Raw genomic sequence first — 16,128 nt, forward strand, 5'->3', positions numbered from 1 at the left:
CGCGAAAACTACGCTAGGTTTTCCCAGAAAAACTATTTAAAAGCTAAGCGCAGCAAATAAGTACAAAGTAAATTTCTCTCCTAACGATCAAGAACTGTTAGTTTCTATGCAGAGCAGATAAACACTAATAGAATCCCTTCCTTAGTGGAAGGTCGTATACAAAATGCAAAATAAACGCTTTATACAAACAGTACTCGCTGCTGCTGGTCCTCTCGCTCTGGCTGTCACAAGACAACTGCTGATTCAAGTGACTAGTGGCTAACGGCCGCGAAACAAACAAAAGACGGTTTTAGGGCGCTTTCTGTTCTAAACGATCAAGAAAACACTAAGAAATCTAACACGAAAACTACGTAAAGTTTTATCAAGAACTGTTAGTTACTATGCAGAGCAGATAAACACTAATAGAATCCCTTCCTTAGTGGAAGGTCGTAAACAAAATGCAAAATAAACGCTTTATACAAACAGTACTCGCTGCTGCTGGTCCTCTCGCTCTGGCTGTCACAAGACAACTGCTGATTCAAGTGACTAGTGGCTAACGGCCGCGAAACAAACAAAAGACGGTTTTAGGGCGCTTTCTGTTCTAAACGATCAAGAAAACACTAAGAAATCTAACACGAAAACTACGTAAAGTTTTATCAAGAACTGTTAGTTACTATGCAGAGCAGATAAACACTAATAGAATCCCTTCCTTAGTGGAAGGTCGTAAACAAAATGCAAAATAAACGCTTTATACAAACAGTACTCGCTGCTGCTGGTCCTCTCGCTCTGGCTGTCACAAGACAACTGCTGATTCAAGTGACTAGTGGCTAACGGCCGCGGAACAAACAAAAGACGGTTTTTGGGCGCTTTCTGTTCTAAACGATCAAGAAAACACTAAGAAATCTAACACGAAAACTACGTAAAGTTTTATCAAGAACTGTTAGTTACTATGCAGAGCAGATAAATACTAATAGAATCCCTTCCTTAGTGGAAGGTCGTAAACAAAATGCAAAATAAACGCTTTATACAAACAGTACTCGCTGCTGCTGGTCCTCTCGCTCTGGCTGTCACAAGACAACTGCTGATTCAAGTGACTAGTGGCTAACGGCCGCGAAACAAACAAAAGACGGTTTTAGGGCGCTTTCTGTTCTAAACGATCAAGAAAACACTAAGAAATCTAACACGAAAACTACGTAAAGTTTTATCAAGAACTGTTAGTTACTATGCAGAGCAGATAAACACTAATAGAATCCCTTCCTTAGTGGAAGGTCGTAAACAAAATGCAAAATAAACGCTTTATACAAACAGTACTCGCTGCTGCTGGTCCTCTCGCTCTGGCTGTCACAAGACAACTGCTGATTCAAGTGACTAGTGGCTAACGGCCGCGGAACAAACAAAAGACGGTTTTTGGGCGCTTTCTGTTCTAAAAGATCAAGAAAACACTAAGAAATCTAACACGAAAACTACGTAAAGTTTTATCAAGAACTGTTAGTTACTATGCAGAGCAGATAAACACTAATAGAATCCCTTCCTTAGTGGAAGGTCGTAAACAAAATGCAAAATAAACGCTTTATACAAACAGTACTCGCTGCTGCTGGTCCTCTCGCTCTGGCTGTCACAAGACAACTGCTGATTCAAGTGACTAGTGGCTAACGGCCGCGAAACAAACAAAAGACGGTTTTAGGGCGCTTTCTGTTCTAAACGATCAAGAAAACACTAAGAAATCTAACACGAAAACTACGTAAAGTTTTATCAAGAACTGTTAGTTACTATGCAGAGCAGATAAACACTAATAGAATCCCTTCCTTAGTGGAAGGTCGTAAACAAAATGCAAAATAAACGCTTTATACAAACAGTACTCGCTGCTGCTGGTCCTCTCGCTCTGGCTGTATGCACGACGCTGTTAATGCCCTTTATATACCCTACTGGGTTTAGTAACAACACTAATCACGAACAACACTCGTGTACTCTTGTAGCCGTTTACAGGTTACAGAGAATTGCAACTCTAATCCTCTACATATGCGCCGATGGTGTGTATGTGTACGAAGTCACAGTGATACCCGATCATGTCTTCTGGGTGTTTCACGCAGTGTTGGCAATTTTTGTTGTCCTTAAATTATAATACCATAACATCTCCAATATCCTCGTGAAAGTGATCTACGACTGAATAAACTACTATAACTACGAATCTTACAGGACGGCCTTTGAGAGGTTTTTACATCTACTGGACATCGTGACCTCCACGTGAAGGATGAATCGTTTCGCATAAGGAAGTATTTTCATGTGATTGTTTCTACTGGTAAGACAAGTGATGTACGAGGGTGGTTTGAGAAGTGCTCGGAACGGAATAGAAAAAAGTACTTACATCAATGAAACTTATTTTATTTTTCAATAGAGTCTCCTTGTAGATTGATGCACTTGGTCCCACCTCGAAAATGAATTTCTTCCAGGCCTGCAAAATAGTTGTCAACTCCGGTTATCAATTCTTCGTCTGAACTGAATCTTCGACCACCAAGAAAGCTTTTCAGTTTTGGGAAGAGGTGGAAGTCTGACGGAGCCATATCAGATGAAAAGGCGGGTGTGGCAACAATTCATACCTTAGTTCGTGTAATTTTGGCATGGCTAAGGCACATGTGTGCGGACGCGCATTGTCTTGATGGAAGATGACTTTCTTCCTTGCTAAACCTGACCTGTTTCACGTATCTTTTGTTGCAATTTGTCCAGGAGGTTAGCACAGTATTCTCAAGTAATTGTTTGCCCAGTGGGGAGATAATCTACAAATAGAATCCCCTTCGCATCCCAGAACACTGATCCCATGACCTTTCCCGCCGAAGGAATGGTCTTTGCTTTCTTTGGTGGCGGAGAATCAGCATATTTCCACTGCTTGGGCTGTTGTTTTGTCTCCGGGACCCAAGTTTCATCTGTGATCACAAACCGGCGCGAAAAGTCTTGTTCATTTCTCCTTATACGGGCCAAACACTGTTCAAATGGTTGAAATGGCTCTGAGCACTATGGGACTTAACATCTGTGGTCATCAGTCCCCTAGAACGTAGAACTACTTAAACCTAACTAACCTAAGGACATCACACACATCCATGCCCGAGGCAGGATTCGAACCTGCGACCGTAGCGGTCACGCGGTTCCAGACTGAAGCGCCTAGAACCGCACGGCCACAACGGCCGGCCGCCAAACACTGTTCCGATAGGTCCATTCCAATACTTTTTGATCCATTGTCAAGACTCGCGGCAGCCATCTTGCAGATAATTTTTTTTTATTTCTAATTCCTTAGTTAAAGTGTGATATATTCTTTCAGATGACATTTGGCAGGCGTGAGCAGTTTCACGCACTTTCGATCCGCGACCCTCTGTGACCATTTTGTGCACTTTTGGAATGATTTCTGGAGTAGTGACACATCTTAGCTGACCACTGCGCGGATCATAATCTAAGCTCTCCCGACCAAATTTAAATTCATTTGTCCACTTGGCAACAGTTGAATATGAAGGAGAAGAGTCCCCTAATGTATTCAGGAAATCGGTATGAATGTCCTTTGCTTTCATACATTTCTTTAGGAAGTATTTAATCATTACTCGAATCTCGATTTTTTCCAACTTCGCAAATCACTACGCGGGTACAACAACAGAACCACGTTACCGCCACAGTTCTGTTCCAAGAGCATTGACGTGGCGCGTGTTTACAGGCAACAGTCCGATGAATATCACGTGAACAACTTGTTGCGCTAGCTCTGACCTCTCGTGTTGATTCCGAGAACTTTTCAAACTACCCTCGTAAATTCCAAATAAATTTACCGGTGTCTAGCGAAAACTAGGATTATGTTCATCCAGCGTTATTCCGTTCTATGTAACAATTAGCTTTTGCGTATTGATTTCGAGCTCCACAGTGTTTACTGTAGCGTGGGTTGTGCCAGACAACAGCAGATGCACGGACAAAAGTCTGCTGTTGCGATTGTCACGCAATGTGCCGACTGTGCGCCACACGACGTGGTATATAAGGACGCCTAGAATAGGTAGCCCATTACTGTTAACAAGACAAGCAAACAGCATCATGAAGACTCTGCTGGTAAGTGTACACGCAATAACAAGTCAAGTACGACTGTCTTCTACTAATATTCTTTAACATCACGCAAGTCAGAAGAGAGCAAAAACTACGTAAAATAACGTATTTTATGTATTTACGTTAGAGACTGTTGAGTATAACAACACAAGCTCAAATTATGCGGAAAGAGGGTTTCATTCTGCTGTCGGCTATACCAAAGTGCACACAACTACATGTCGAATTTGAGATATATTGTAACCAAAGAGTTTCTCTGTCGATGGGATCCACTCTATGTTCGGTTCGTCTCTCTTAGCTGGAAACTAATTACTGAGGACTGAAGATCTCAAAATCATGAACAGCACTACGTATCATCCGAGAATTTGACAATGTTCTCGTAGATCTTTATCTGACGTACATGTAATCCTTATCGTTTAAACTTGAGTGTCAAGGTCGTCAATCAAAACTTTATTGTAAACTGAGGTGTACAGAGAAATCGCAACGCTAGAATATTGCAGCGAAATGCAGGAAGACCTGACGAGGTCGTGGGTCATGTCGTCCTAAACATCCCTGTTCAGACTATCCCAGGCATGTTTTATAGGGTTCATATCTGGAGAACATGCTGGCCACTCTAGTGGAGCGATGTTATTCTGAAGGAAGTCATTGACAAGGTGTGGACGATGGGGGCGCAAATTGTCGTCCATGGAGACGAATGCCATCTCCAATATGCTGCCGATATGGTTGCACTATCGGTCGGATTATGGCATTCACGTATCGTACAGCCGTTACGGTGCTTTCCATGACCACCAGCGGCGTACGTCAGCCCCACATAATGCCAGCAAGGTGCTTGCTGCAGTCGCTGGACAGTGTCTCTAAGGCGTTCAGCCTGACTGGGTTGCCCCAAAGCACGACGATTGTCTGGTTGAAGGCATATGCGACACTCATCGGCGAAGAGAACGTGATACCAATCCTGAGCGGTCCATTCGGTTTGTTGCTAGGCCCATCTGTACCACGCTGCATCTTGCAAAGATGGATCTCGCCATGGATGTCAGGAGTGAAGTTGTGCTTCATGCAGCCTATTGCGCACAGTTTGAGTCGTAACCCGTCGTCGTGTGGCTGCACGAAAAGCATTATTCAACATGGTGGCGTTGCTGTCAGGATTCCTCCGAGCCATAATCCATAGGTAGCGGTCATCCACTGCATTAGTAGCCCTTGGGAGGCCTGAGCGAGGGATGTCATCGACAATTCCTGTTCCTCTGTATCTCCTCCATGTCCGAACAACATCCCTTTGGTTCACTCCGAGACGCCTGGCCACTTCCTTGTTGAGAGCCCTTCCTGGCACAAAGTAATAATGCGGACGCGATCGAACCGCGGTACTGACCGCCTAGGCAAGGTTGAATGACAGACAACACGAGCCGTGTACCTCCTTGCTAGTGGAATGACTGGAACTGATGGGCTGTTGGACCCCCTCCGTCTAACAGGTGCTGTACATGCATGGTTGTTTACACATTTGGGCAGGTTTAGTGACATCTCTGAACAGTCAAAGGGACTGTATCTGTGATACAATATGCATAGTCAACGTCCATCTTCAGGAGGTCTGGAAGTCGGGGTGATGCACAATGTTTTTTTATGTGTGTGTATTCAACGTATCTTATACGTATTTCATCCATTTATATTACGTTACACACTGTAACAAATTAAATTCCTTAGATTGTAGGAAATTCTCACAGCCTTTAAATTAATGAAAAATTTTCGTCTTTTATAACGATTTGTATTTATACGTACTATCTTAACAATAAGATTCTTCTACTCTTCAATTTTCATTTGCTTTTGAGCTTCATTCACTTTATGATTTCATTTTTACAGGTTCTGGCTGCAGTGTTGGCGGTTGCCTGTGCTTTCCCGAACCGAGGTATCGGTGGCAACCAGGGTTTCCCAGGCAGCGGATTTCCAGGCAATGGCGGATTTAACCAGGGATTTCCCGGAAATGGGGGCTTTGGCGCTGGCGGACTGAACCAGGGCTTCCCTGGGTTTGGCTCTGGACAAGGTTTCCCTGGTAATGGAGGATTCCCTGGAAATGGGGGATTCCCTGGTAATGTTGGCTTCGGCAATCAGTTCCCAGGGTAATGGATCCCTATGCACAATAACGTTTTACCCTTGTGGAATGGAAATGTTGCCAGGACGTCATAGCCTAATTGTATGTCTTTTCTGTTGAAATAAAATTCTTAAGCAGTATATATTTCATTTAATTCACGTCACTCTTTCGCACCAGACAATCACCTGAACCTCCTGACCGAAATTTGATCTTAAAAAAACCATATCCTTCGTTGAAAAGAGAATTTTTCCCGATGGGTTTCCATGCGTCATACAATATTAGAGCCGATGTGCAAATGCACTGTGAGAATGTAATATTGAATGTGCACAATAACAACAGCTTCAACTATACCTGTCGTTTAAACCATAAAGCAAACAGGAATACTCTGGTCCGAGAAGCGTCATGCAATATGTATATGTATTGGAATGTTTCTAATGTATTACAGATGTTTTTCTACAAACGTAGTATATTATTCATGCCTACAGTTACCTAATTACCCAAGTTTATGAGCTCGACTATTAACAGAAAACAATATTAAAAAAGATAAAAAATATCAAACTTACGTTTTGTCCTTTTTGAATAGCCATAAACACACAAATCGCAAATTGTTCTACTAGTATTTTTATGACAAATCGTTAACTGAATCATTAAATATGACGAATTTCTATCATGAAGCGCCAGGAGAGCTTCTAAGTTAACCGAACGAACTGATTTATAACTTGCTATCTGGTAATACTTCGTACACATGTATTATTACGTTTTCATAAGACAGCTGGAAATGTACAAGCAAGAATAACTTGAAATTGACGGTTGAGTGCTTTTGAGTTTATCGTAACGAACATACTCGTAATTTTATTAAATTTAGTTTCACTTAGGCTATTTAAAAATTATTTTCTTTCCGTTACATTACCCATTATTCCTCTTATGAGACTGATACTCGCTTCATTACATTTCAGTTCAAATTTATAGGATAATTAAGAATCGAAACCAGTTTGGTGGTCCTAGTCATCATAGCTATGAGTGACATTACATTGAAAGCTTTTCTACAATGTGCACAAAACTTAAAATTAAATGTATGATGAACATTTATGCTTTTAGAGACCTTGCTTCCGTGAAGCTTACTATTTGTGAGAACTTATCTGATAGTTAGGCAGTACCTGGACAGTATGAAAACACCTAGCACGAATTAAGCGAGTGAAGTTGTGAGTTGAAGGAGGCAGCAACAAGCAACAAAATTGTTGGAAGATATTCAATGAAGATACGCAATGAAGGCGACTCTATAAAACTGATAATATATTTGTCTGACTGTAAGAAGAACCAACTGAAATGAATGATTAGCAGGGTCAATAATCTAAAAATTATGCTCATTGCACGACTTGGATTTCAATATTTAGAGAAATTAATCTCCTTTCACAGAACATGTTACTCCGATGACAAAGAGAGACAGAAGAAATCGCTTGTCGAATGATCGAACAAATCTCTCTCTGTCTATTCCACCCACAATTACAAACAAACAAACAAACACACACATACACACACACACTCACACACACGCGCGCGCGCACACACACACACACACACACACACACACACACACACACAATACAGTTCACCTACTGGAATCTATCACAGCGAAGAATTGTCAGTAGACTTTTGGAACGCTGTAAGTACTATTTCCGTTTGGAAAGAGAGCTGTCACATGACATGACAACTTAGAAAAATAGTCAGCATAAGACACTTCACTCAAGGAAAACAAGAAAGACGGGACAGTATTTTTAAGAGAGAAACTTTCATGCTATGAAGTCTGCCATATTCAAAGTTGGAGAAGCTCAGGGAAGAATCCATTGGAATATTGTCTTATAGCAAAATTTAGGCCAGGTAATAGGAAAATCTGAAAGAAAGAAGGCAAAATACTTCGAGTTTCGTAGGTATGGAAGAATAAAAAGAGGAGGAGGAGATTAGTGTTTAACGTCCCGTCGACAACGAGGTCAGTAGAGACGGAGCGCAAGCTCGGGTGAGGGAAGGATGGGGAAGGAAATCGGCCGTGCCCTTTCAAAGGAACCATCCCGGCATTTGCCTGAAGCGATTTAGGGAAATCACGGAAAACCTAAATCAGGATGGCCGGAGACGGGATTGAACCGTCGTCCTCCCGAATGCGAGTCCAGTGTGCCAGTGTGCTAACCACTGCGCCACCTCGCTCGGTGCTGGAAGAATTAAAAAAAAAAAAAAAAAAAAAAAAAAAAAAAAAAAAAAAAAAAGAGAGAGAGAGAGAGAGAGAGCAGAAGGAGACAGATATCGCGAGTGCTGCGTTTCTAGACGTAAAGTTGTGGAAAGCTCTTTGGTAGGAAAGAAGGAAGAATAGTCGTATGACCTGCAGGGTGACACACGTAGTAGCTGCGTAAACTACAGAGACAAAATTGTTAAGGCTTTCGTGGCCACTTGTTGACAAACTGCCTATTGGCTTGTGTCTCGGGTTCTTCGGCCGACGTTCATCTAATGATTTTTGTGACGTTTCGCCAGCACGAGTGGCTGGCATTGTCAAAGCTTCACCCTCCATTGCCGGTGGTGAACTGGAGCCGAGCTCGCGGGCGCAGACTATATGTACCTGGCGCGCCAGCGTCCGAGGGCTTCTCCGCGGTCATTTCCGGTGCGGTTCTCCTCTTGATACCTGCGACGGTAGTTCGCTGCAGTACGGGAAGCCAGGATCCGTTTACCTTAAGGCTTTCCTCTTTCTTGTTCAAACTGTTCGCGTGTTTTTGTATTTCTACAGCTTCTCTGAACAAGCGCGTGTGATAATGCTTCTCTACAGCCAGAACTTCCGTGTCGTCGAATTTTATTACGTGGTCGGTCTCATTCAGTGCGTGCTCTGCCACGGCCGATTTCTCCACCTGCCCCAACCTGCAATGTCGCTTATGCTCTTTGATCCTGGTGTTGATGGATCGTCCAGTCATTCTGACATAAACTTTTCCGCATGTGCATGGTATACAGTATATTCCCGACATTGCAAGTGGGTCTCTTTTCTCCTTCGCCGATCTAAGACACTCTTTGATCTTCCTTGTCGGTTTGAAAATCGTCTTTACCCCATGTTTGCGCAATATACGGCCGATTCTGTCCGTCACTCTGGGAATGTATGGCAGAAAGGCCGTACCCGACATTTCTTTTTCTGGTTCCTTACTTCGCCGAGTGTTTGGCTCTGTTACTCTTCTAATATAATTTGTGGAGTACCCATTGCTTCTCAGGACAGTTTCCAGGTGTTGCATTTCTCGTTTGAGGTGTTGCGGCTTAGATCGGCGAAGGAGAAAAAAGACCCACTTGCAATGTCGGGAATGTACCGTATACCATGCACATGCGGAAAAGTTTATGTCGGAATGACTGGACGATCCATCAACACCAGGATCAAAGAGCATAAACGACATTGCAGGTTGGGGCAGGTGGAGAAATCGGCCGTGGCAGAGCACGCACTGAATGAGACCGACCACGTAATAAAATTCGCCGACACGGAAGTTCTGGCTGTAGAGAAGCATTATCACACGCGCTTGTTCAGAGAAGCTGTAGAAATACAAAAACACGCGAACAGTTTGAACAAGAAAGAGGAAAGCCTTAAGATAACCGGATCCTGGCTTCCCGTACTGCAGCGAACGACCGTCGCAGGTAGCAAGAGGAGAACCGAACCGGAAATGACTGCGGAGAAGCCCTCGGACGTTGGCGCACCAGGTACATATAGTCTGCGCCCGCGAGCTCGGCTCCAGTTCACCACCGGCAATGGAGGGTGAAGCTTTGACAATGCCAGCCACTCGTGCTGGCGAAACGTCAGAAAAATCATTAGATGAACGTCGGCCGAAGAACCCGAGACAGAAGCCAATAGGCAGTTTGTCAAACTACAGAGAGTCAGATATGTTTCATAAGTTAGGAGAAAGCACTCAAGTAGTTTTTTCTTGAGTCATCAGTCTACTGACTGCTTTGATGCTGCCCACCACGAATTTCTCTCCTGTGCCAACCTCTTCGTCTCACAGTAGCACTGCAGCCTACGTCCTCAATTATCTGCTGGATGTATTTAAATCTCTGTCTACCTCTACAGTTTTTACTCTCTATAAACTCGTTCTTGTACCATGGAAGTCAGCCCCTGATGTCTTAACAGATGTCCTATTATCCTGTCCCTTCTCCTTGTTGGTGTTTTCCACGTATTCCTATTCTCTCCGATTCTGCGCAAGAACCTCCTGATTCCTAACCTCAACATTCGCCTGTAGCACCACATCTCAAATGCTCCTATTCTCTTCTAGTCCAGTTTTTCCACAATCAATGTTTGACCCTGCTCCAAATGTTCACTCTCAGAAAATTTTACCACAAATTAAGGGCTATGTTTGATACCAGTATACTTCCCTTGGCCAGGAATGCTCTTTTTGACAGTGCTATTTTGCTTTTGATATCCTCCTTTCTCCGTACGTCATTGGTTATTTAGCTGCCCAGGTAGCAGAATTCCTTGACTTCCTCTCCCTTGTGACCATCAATCCAGATGTTACGTTTCTCGCTGTTCTCATTTCTGTTACTTCTCATTACTTTCATCTTTCTTCGATTTACTCTCAATCTATATTCTGTACTCATTAGACCATACCATTCAGCAGCTTCTTCGATGCACAGATTGAACAGAAGGGACAGAAGACTACGTTCCTGTCTTACACCCTTTCTAATACGAGCATTTCTTTCTCGGTCGTCCACTCTTATTATTCAGTCTTGGCTCTTGTACATATAGTATGTTACCCGTCTCTCCCTATAGCTTACCCCTATTTTTCTCAGAATTTCTCAGAACCTTGCACCATTTTATATTGTCGAACGCTCTTTCCAGGTCAATAAATCCTATGAATGTTCTTGATTTTTTTTGTCTTGTTTCCGTTATCAACCACAAAGTCAGAATTGCCTCTCTGGTGCCTTTACCTTTTCTAAACCAAACTGACCGTCATTTGACACATCCTCAATATTTTTTCCGTTCTTCTGTGCATCATTCTTGTCAGAAACTTGGATGCATGAGCTATTAAGCTGATTGTACGATAATTCTCGCACTTGTCAGATCTTGCAGTCTTCGGAATTATGTGGATGATATTTTTTCGAAAGTCAAATTGCATGTCTCCAGACTCATACACTCTACATTCCAATGTGAATAGTCCTTTTGTTGCCAGTTCCCCCAATGTTTTTTGTAATTCTCAATGGTTGTTATCTATTCCTTCTTCCTTATTTGATCTTAAGTCCTCCAAAGCTCTCTTAAATTCTGATTCTAATATTGGAGCCCCTATCTCTTCTAAATTGACTCCTGTTTCTTCTTATATCACATCAGACTAATCTTCCTTTCATAGAGATCTTCATTGTACTCTTTCCGCCTGTCTGCTCTCTCTTCTGCATTTAACAATGGAATTCCCGTTGCACTCTTAATGTTACCACCCTTGCTTTTAATTTCACAGAAGGTTGTTTTGACTTTCGTATATGCTGATTCAGTCCTTCCGAACATCATTTCTTTTTCCATTTCTTCACATTTTTCACGCAGCCATTTCGTCTTAGCTTCCTTCTTCTTCCTTGGACTTTCTTCTTTCACTTATCAGCTGAAGTATTTCTTCTTTTACCACTGGTTCCCTTGTAGTTACCTTCTTTGTACCTAAGTTTTTATTTCCAGCTTTTGTGATTGCCCTTTTTTAGAAATGTCCATTCCTCTTCAACTGTACGGCCTACTTAGCTACTCCTTATTGCTGTATCTATAGCCTTAGAGATCTTCAACCGTATCTCGTCATTCCTTAGCACTCCGTATCCCACTTCATTGCGTATTGATTCTTCCTGACTAATGTCTTTAACTTCACAATCCAGTATCTGATTTCGGAATCTCTATCTTACCATGATGTAATCCAACTGAAAACTTTCCGTATCACCCAGCGTTTTCCACGTATACCTCCTCCTCTTGTGATTCTTGAACAGGGTATTTGCTGTTACCAACTGAAACCTGTTACAGAACTCAATTAGTCTTTCTACTCTCTCATTCCTTTTCCCGAGCCTATATTCTCCTGTAACCTTTTCTTCTACTCCTTCCCCTACAACTGCACTCCAGTCTCCCATGACTACTAGATTTTCATATCCCTTTACATACTGTATTACCCTTTCAATGTCCTCACACTCTTGCTCTATCTCTTCTTTTTCAGCTTGCGACGTCGGCATGTATACCTGAAGTATAGTTGTCGGTGTTGGTTTGCTGTCGATTCTGATAAGACTAACCCTATCACTGAACTGTCTGCCCTACCTGCCAATTCATAAAGAATCCTACTCCCGTTATACCACTTTCTGCTGCTGTTGATATTATCCTATACTCATCTGACCAGAAATCCTGGTCTTCTTTCCATTTCACTTCACTGACCCCAACTATATCTACACTGAGCCTTTGCATTTCCCTTTTCAGATTTTGTATTTTCCCTACCACATTCAAGCATCTGACCTTCCACGCCCCGATTCGTAGAACGTTATCCTTTTATTGATTATTCCCAAGGGTCACCTCCACCTTGGCAGTTCTCTGCCAGAGATCGGAATGGGGGACTATTCGGGAATCTTTTGGCAGTGAAGAGATCATCATGGCACTTTTTCAATTACAGGCTACATGTCGTGTGGATACATGCTATGTGTCTTTAATGCAGTGGTTTCCAGTGCCTTCTGCATCCTCATGCCGCTGATCATTACTGATTCTTCCGCCTTTAGAGGTAATTTCCAACACTGAGGGGAAGAGGGTGCTCTGAACGTCTATCCGTTTCTCCGCCCTCTTTGACAAGGCCATTGCCAGAATGAGGGTGGCTTCTTACGCCGGAAGTCTTCGGCCGCCAATGTTGATTATTAATCAAAATTTAGCGGTTGCGGGTTTCCAACCCGGAACCGAGGACTTTTTGAATATGAATCAAAGACGCTACCCCTAGACATAGAGGGGTAGGTACTTTCAATAATCATTGACAAAATAGCCATTGCTTTTAATGCGTTGTTTCAGTGTACCACAGTTTTCGGTTTTCCAAAATACCTTTTAAGCAGAAATGTGATGGAGCATCATTGACGACCTCAAGAACTTAAATAGTTCCATCTCGTCAATGCTACCATATTATTCCTCTAACAGTCAATGCTTGACGAAGTAAATAAGTTATAATCGGAAGGAGGATCACATGAAATGTTAGTGCAGAAGGATTTTCGATTATAACTTGTAGATCTGTCTGCAGTCGAAGAATTCATGTAGTCTATTAGTCTATTACAGTAGATAACTCTATTTTCTAAGAGAATGAAATGCTTCTTTACAGATTTAATTGCACTTTGACAATACATTTCGTTTCAAAAGCTGTAACTGTGGACCAGAAGATGGAAGTAAACTAAAGATGGCGAGAAATAATGTAATAAATAAAGAAACCATTAAGCTATCCTCTTAGTATTTGTTGAAAGTTAAAACCATGATTTCCCCTGGGGCTGTAAGCTTTTTATCATTATAAAAGAAGATATTGACATCCGCTGCAGGTTTGTTTCGGATTTTAAGTCACTGTCAAATGGTAGGGGTGAGTCGTGTCGTACTGGCCAGCTCATAGTACACGCCACTACTGTGGTTTTCCTTTCCGCTTCCACATAGCAGAAGTGTACAGTAAGCAGAACAAAGTTTGTGTGTCCATGTGCACTGCACCTAGGACATCATCTTGCCCTCTTCAGTGCTTTGTCTGCTCTGAGTGCTTGATGGTGGTTGCTAGAGTTCTTAGCGCACGTAAGATATTTTGGGGCCTGTGATACCACATTTAAAGGTACGTGATTAATTTCGTTGCTATATTTCCATTATCTAAATTTGCATCTATGTCTATACGGATACTATGCAAAACACACTTAAGTGCCTGGCAGAGGTTGATCGAACCACCTTCACAATAATTATCTATCATTATTTCACTCTAGAACAGCGCGCGGAGAAAACGAACACCTATACCTATCTGTGCGAGCTCTGATTTCCCATATTTTATTATGATGATCGTTTCTCCCTATACAGGTCGGCGTCAAAAAATATTTTAGCGCTTGGAGGAGAAAGTTGGTATTTCAAAATTTCATTAGAAGATCCCGTTTTAATGATGTCCACTACAAATCCTGTATCATGTCCGTGTCACTCTCTCCCCTACTTCTCGATAATACAGAGCCTGCTGCCCTTCTTTGAACTTTCTCTATGTACTCCGTTAACCCTGTCTGGCAAGGATCCCACACCGGGCAGCAGTACCCCAAAAGAGGACCGACAAGCGTAATGTGGCAGTCTCTTTAGTAGTTCTGTTGCATCTTTTAAGTATTCGTCTTCCCCACAACAATTTCATTTGTGTTCTTTCAATTTTAGTTGTTCGTAATTGTAATTCCTAGGTACTTAGTTAAATTTACAGCCTTTAGATTTGATTGATTTAACGTGTAATCGAAGTTTTAAGAATGTGTTTAAGCACTCATGTGGACGACCTCAGACTTTCCATTGTTTAGGATCAATTGCCAATTTTCGTACCATACAGATATCTTTTTTATTTTGATCTGATGACTTTACAAGGCGGTAAACGACAGAGTCATCTGCAAACAATATGCTCACATTGTCTCCAACATCTTTTATATAGATGAGGAATAGAAAAGGGCCTACAAAACTGCCTATGTATATTATGTATGGAATGACATTTAACAAACATTTCATGATTATTTCTATAAAAGAACCTGCAACACAGGTAGATCCTACAGCGTGTTTGTCGTGAAGTACTGGCTACCCGATTGTCTTCCAGTGTCGACTAGATGTAATTTCAATTTCTAAATTATACTTTCTTCTTCTTACATTTTTTCAGACAGAAATGGCATAGTGTTGGTATCGGAGCCTGCTTCGGTACTCACATCAAATAACTTTTCTGATCCTCACAGTTCAGTTACATTTGCAATCCTGGACCATCATCAGCTCTACATTCACTCATCTTTTTTGATCTACACCAGCTCTCAATTCAGCCATCCTTTCTGCACCTGGACCTTCATCTTCTCTCACCGTGGCCAGTCTGCTCCATCTAAAGATCCCATCAGTGTTTATCAGTCTGTGTCTTCAACTTCTGGTCAATAGCCTGTAGTAAAAACTTCAGTCCTCTGGAATCTCCAAACATTTCTAGACCGAAAGCATCTCTCCGTCCTCTAAGGCCGCTGAATTGAAGATAAGGAACAGGAAACCGAGGGCTCAGCGAGATCTTGACATCGTCACCTTTTAAACAACAATTAGGTGATAAAATGATCGCCACTGCCGGCATTTAAAAAAACAAAATTCTGAAAGAGAGTTGATGAAAGATGACCTTAAGTCGGATGTTCCAAATAAATAAATAAATAAACACCAGATGGTGGCCATGAAAATCAATTTACAAAACGGCGTAGAAAACTGGAATGTATTGGAAACAGTGGGTCAACAAAAGAATCCGAATAGTACATTATTTTTCTGGAGTCAAATGGTTCAGAGCACTATGGGACTTAACATCTATGGTCATCAGTCCCCTAGAACTTAGAACTACTTAAACATAACTAACGTAAGGACAGCACACAACAAACAGTGATCACGAGGCAGAGAAAATCGCTGACCCCGTCGGGAATCGAACCCGGGAACCCGGACGCACCCGGACGCGGGAAGCGAGAACGCCACAGCACGACCACGAGCTGCGGACTGTCTGGAGTCATTTGAAGAAGACTGGCTGCAGTGTATAACGTGGAGAGGCTGGACACACGTTGGATGTGTGAATCAGAAATATTTTGTATTTTATTTGCAGTATCTGTAAAACAACGAGCTGAAAATTGGTGAACTAACCTAAAACAGCAACAATAATTTCCCATGCTTATGTGTTGTATTATTATTTAATATGAGTCAGTGCAGGGTATAATTAAAAAAACGGTATTACCACAGAAAAGACAATAAAGGATACTGAAAGACACTTCCTACAAGCATTGTAATTGTGGCTCTTTTACTTTCAATGTAATTA

At 42.1% G+C, this 16,128-nt stretch overlaps 2 protein-coding genes across 2 annotated transcripts in view; one reads left to right on the plus strand and one right to left on the minus strand.

Annotated features, from left to right (window-relative positions):
* Positions 1-16,128, minus strand: part of LOC126253330 (LIM domain only protein 3-like) — a gene marked incomplete at its 3' end in the record, with an annotated part of 1,158,153 nt that overhangs the window by 244,185 nt on the left and 897,840 nt on the right. The gene's annotated exons all lie outside the window — the stretch shown is intronic.
* Positions 3,908-6,264, plus strand: LOC126253333 (probable glycoprotein hormone G-protein coupled receptor). Its single transcript, XM_049954598.1, has 2 exons — positions 3,908-4,056; positions 5,896-6,264. Exons 1-2 carry the CDS (start codon positions 4,042-4,044, stop codon positions 6,154-6,156), a joined length of 276 nt encoding a protein of 91 aa, XP_049810555.1. The 5' UTR covers positions 3,908-4,041; the 3' UTR covers positions 6,157-6,264.

Source organism: Schistocerca nitens, chromosome 4 (assembly GCF_023898315.1).
Source record: "Schistocerca nitens isolate TAMUIC-IGC-003100 chromosome 4, iqSchNite1.1, whole genome shotgun sequence".
Lineage (NCBI taxonomy): Eukaryota > Metazoa > Arthropoda > Insecta > Orthoptera > Acrididae > Schistocerca > Schistocerca nitens.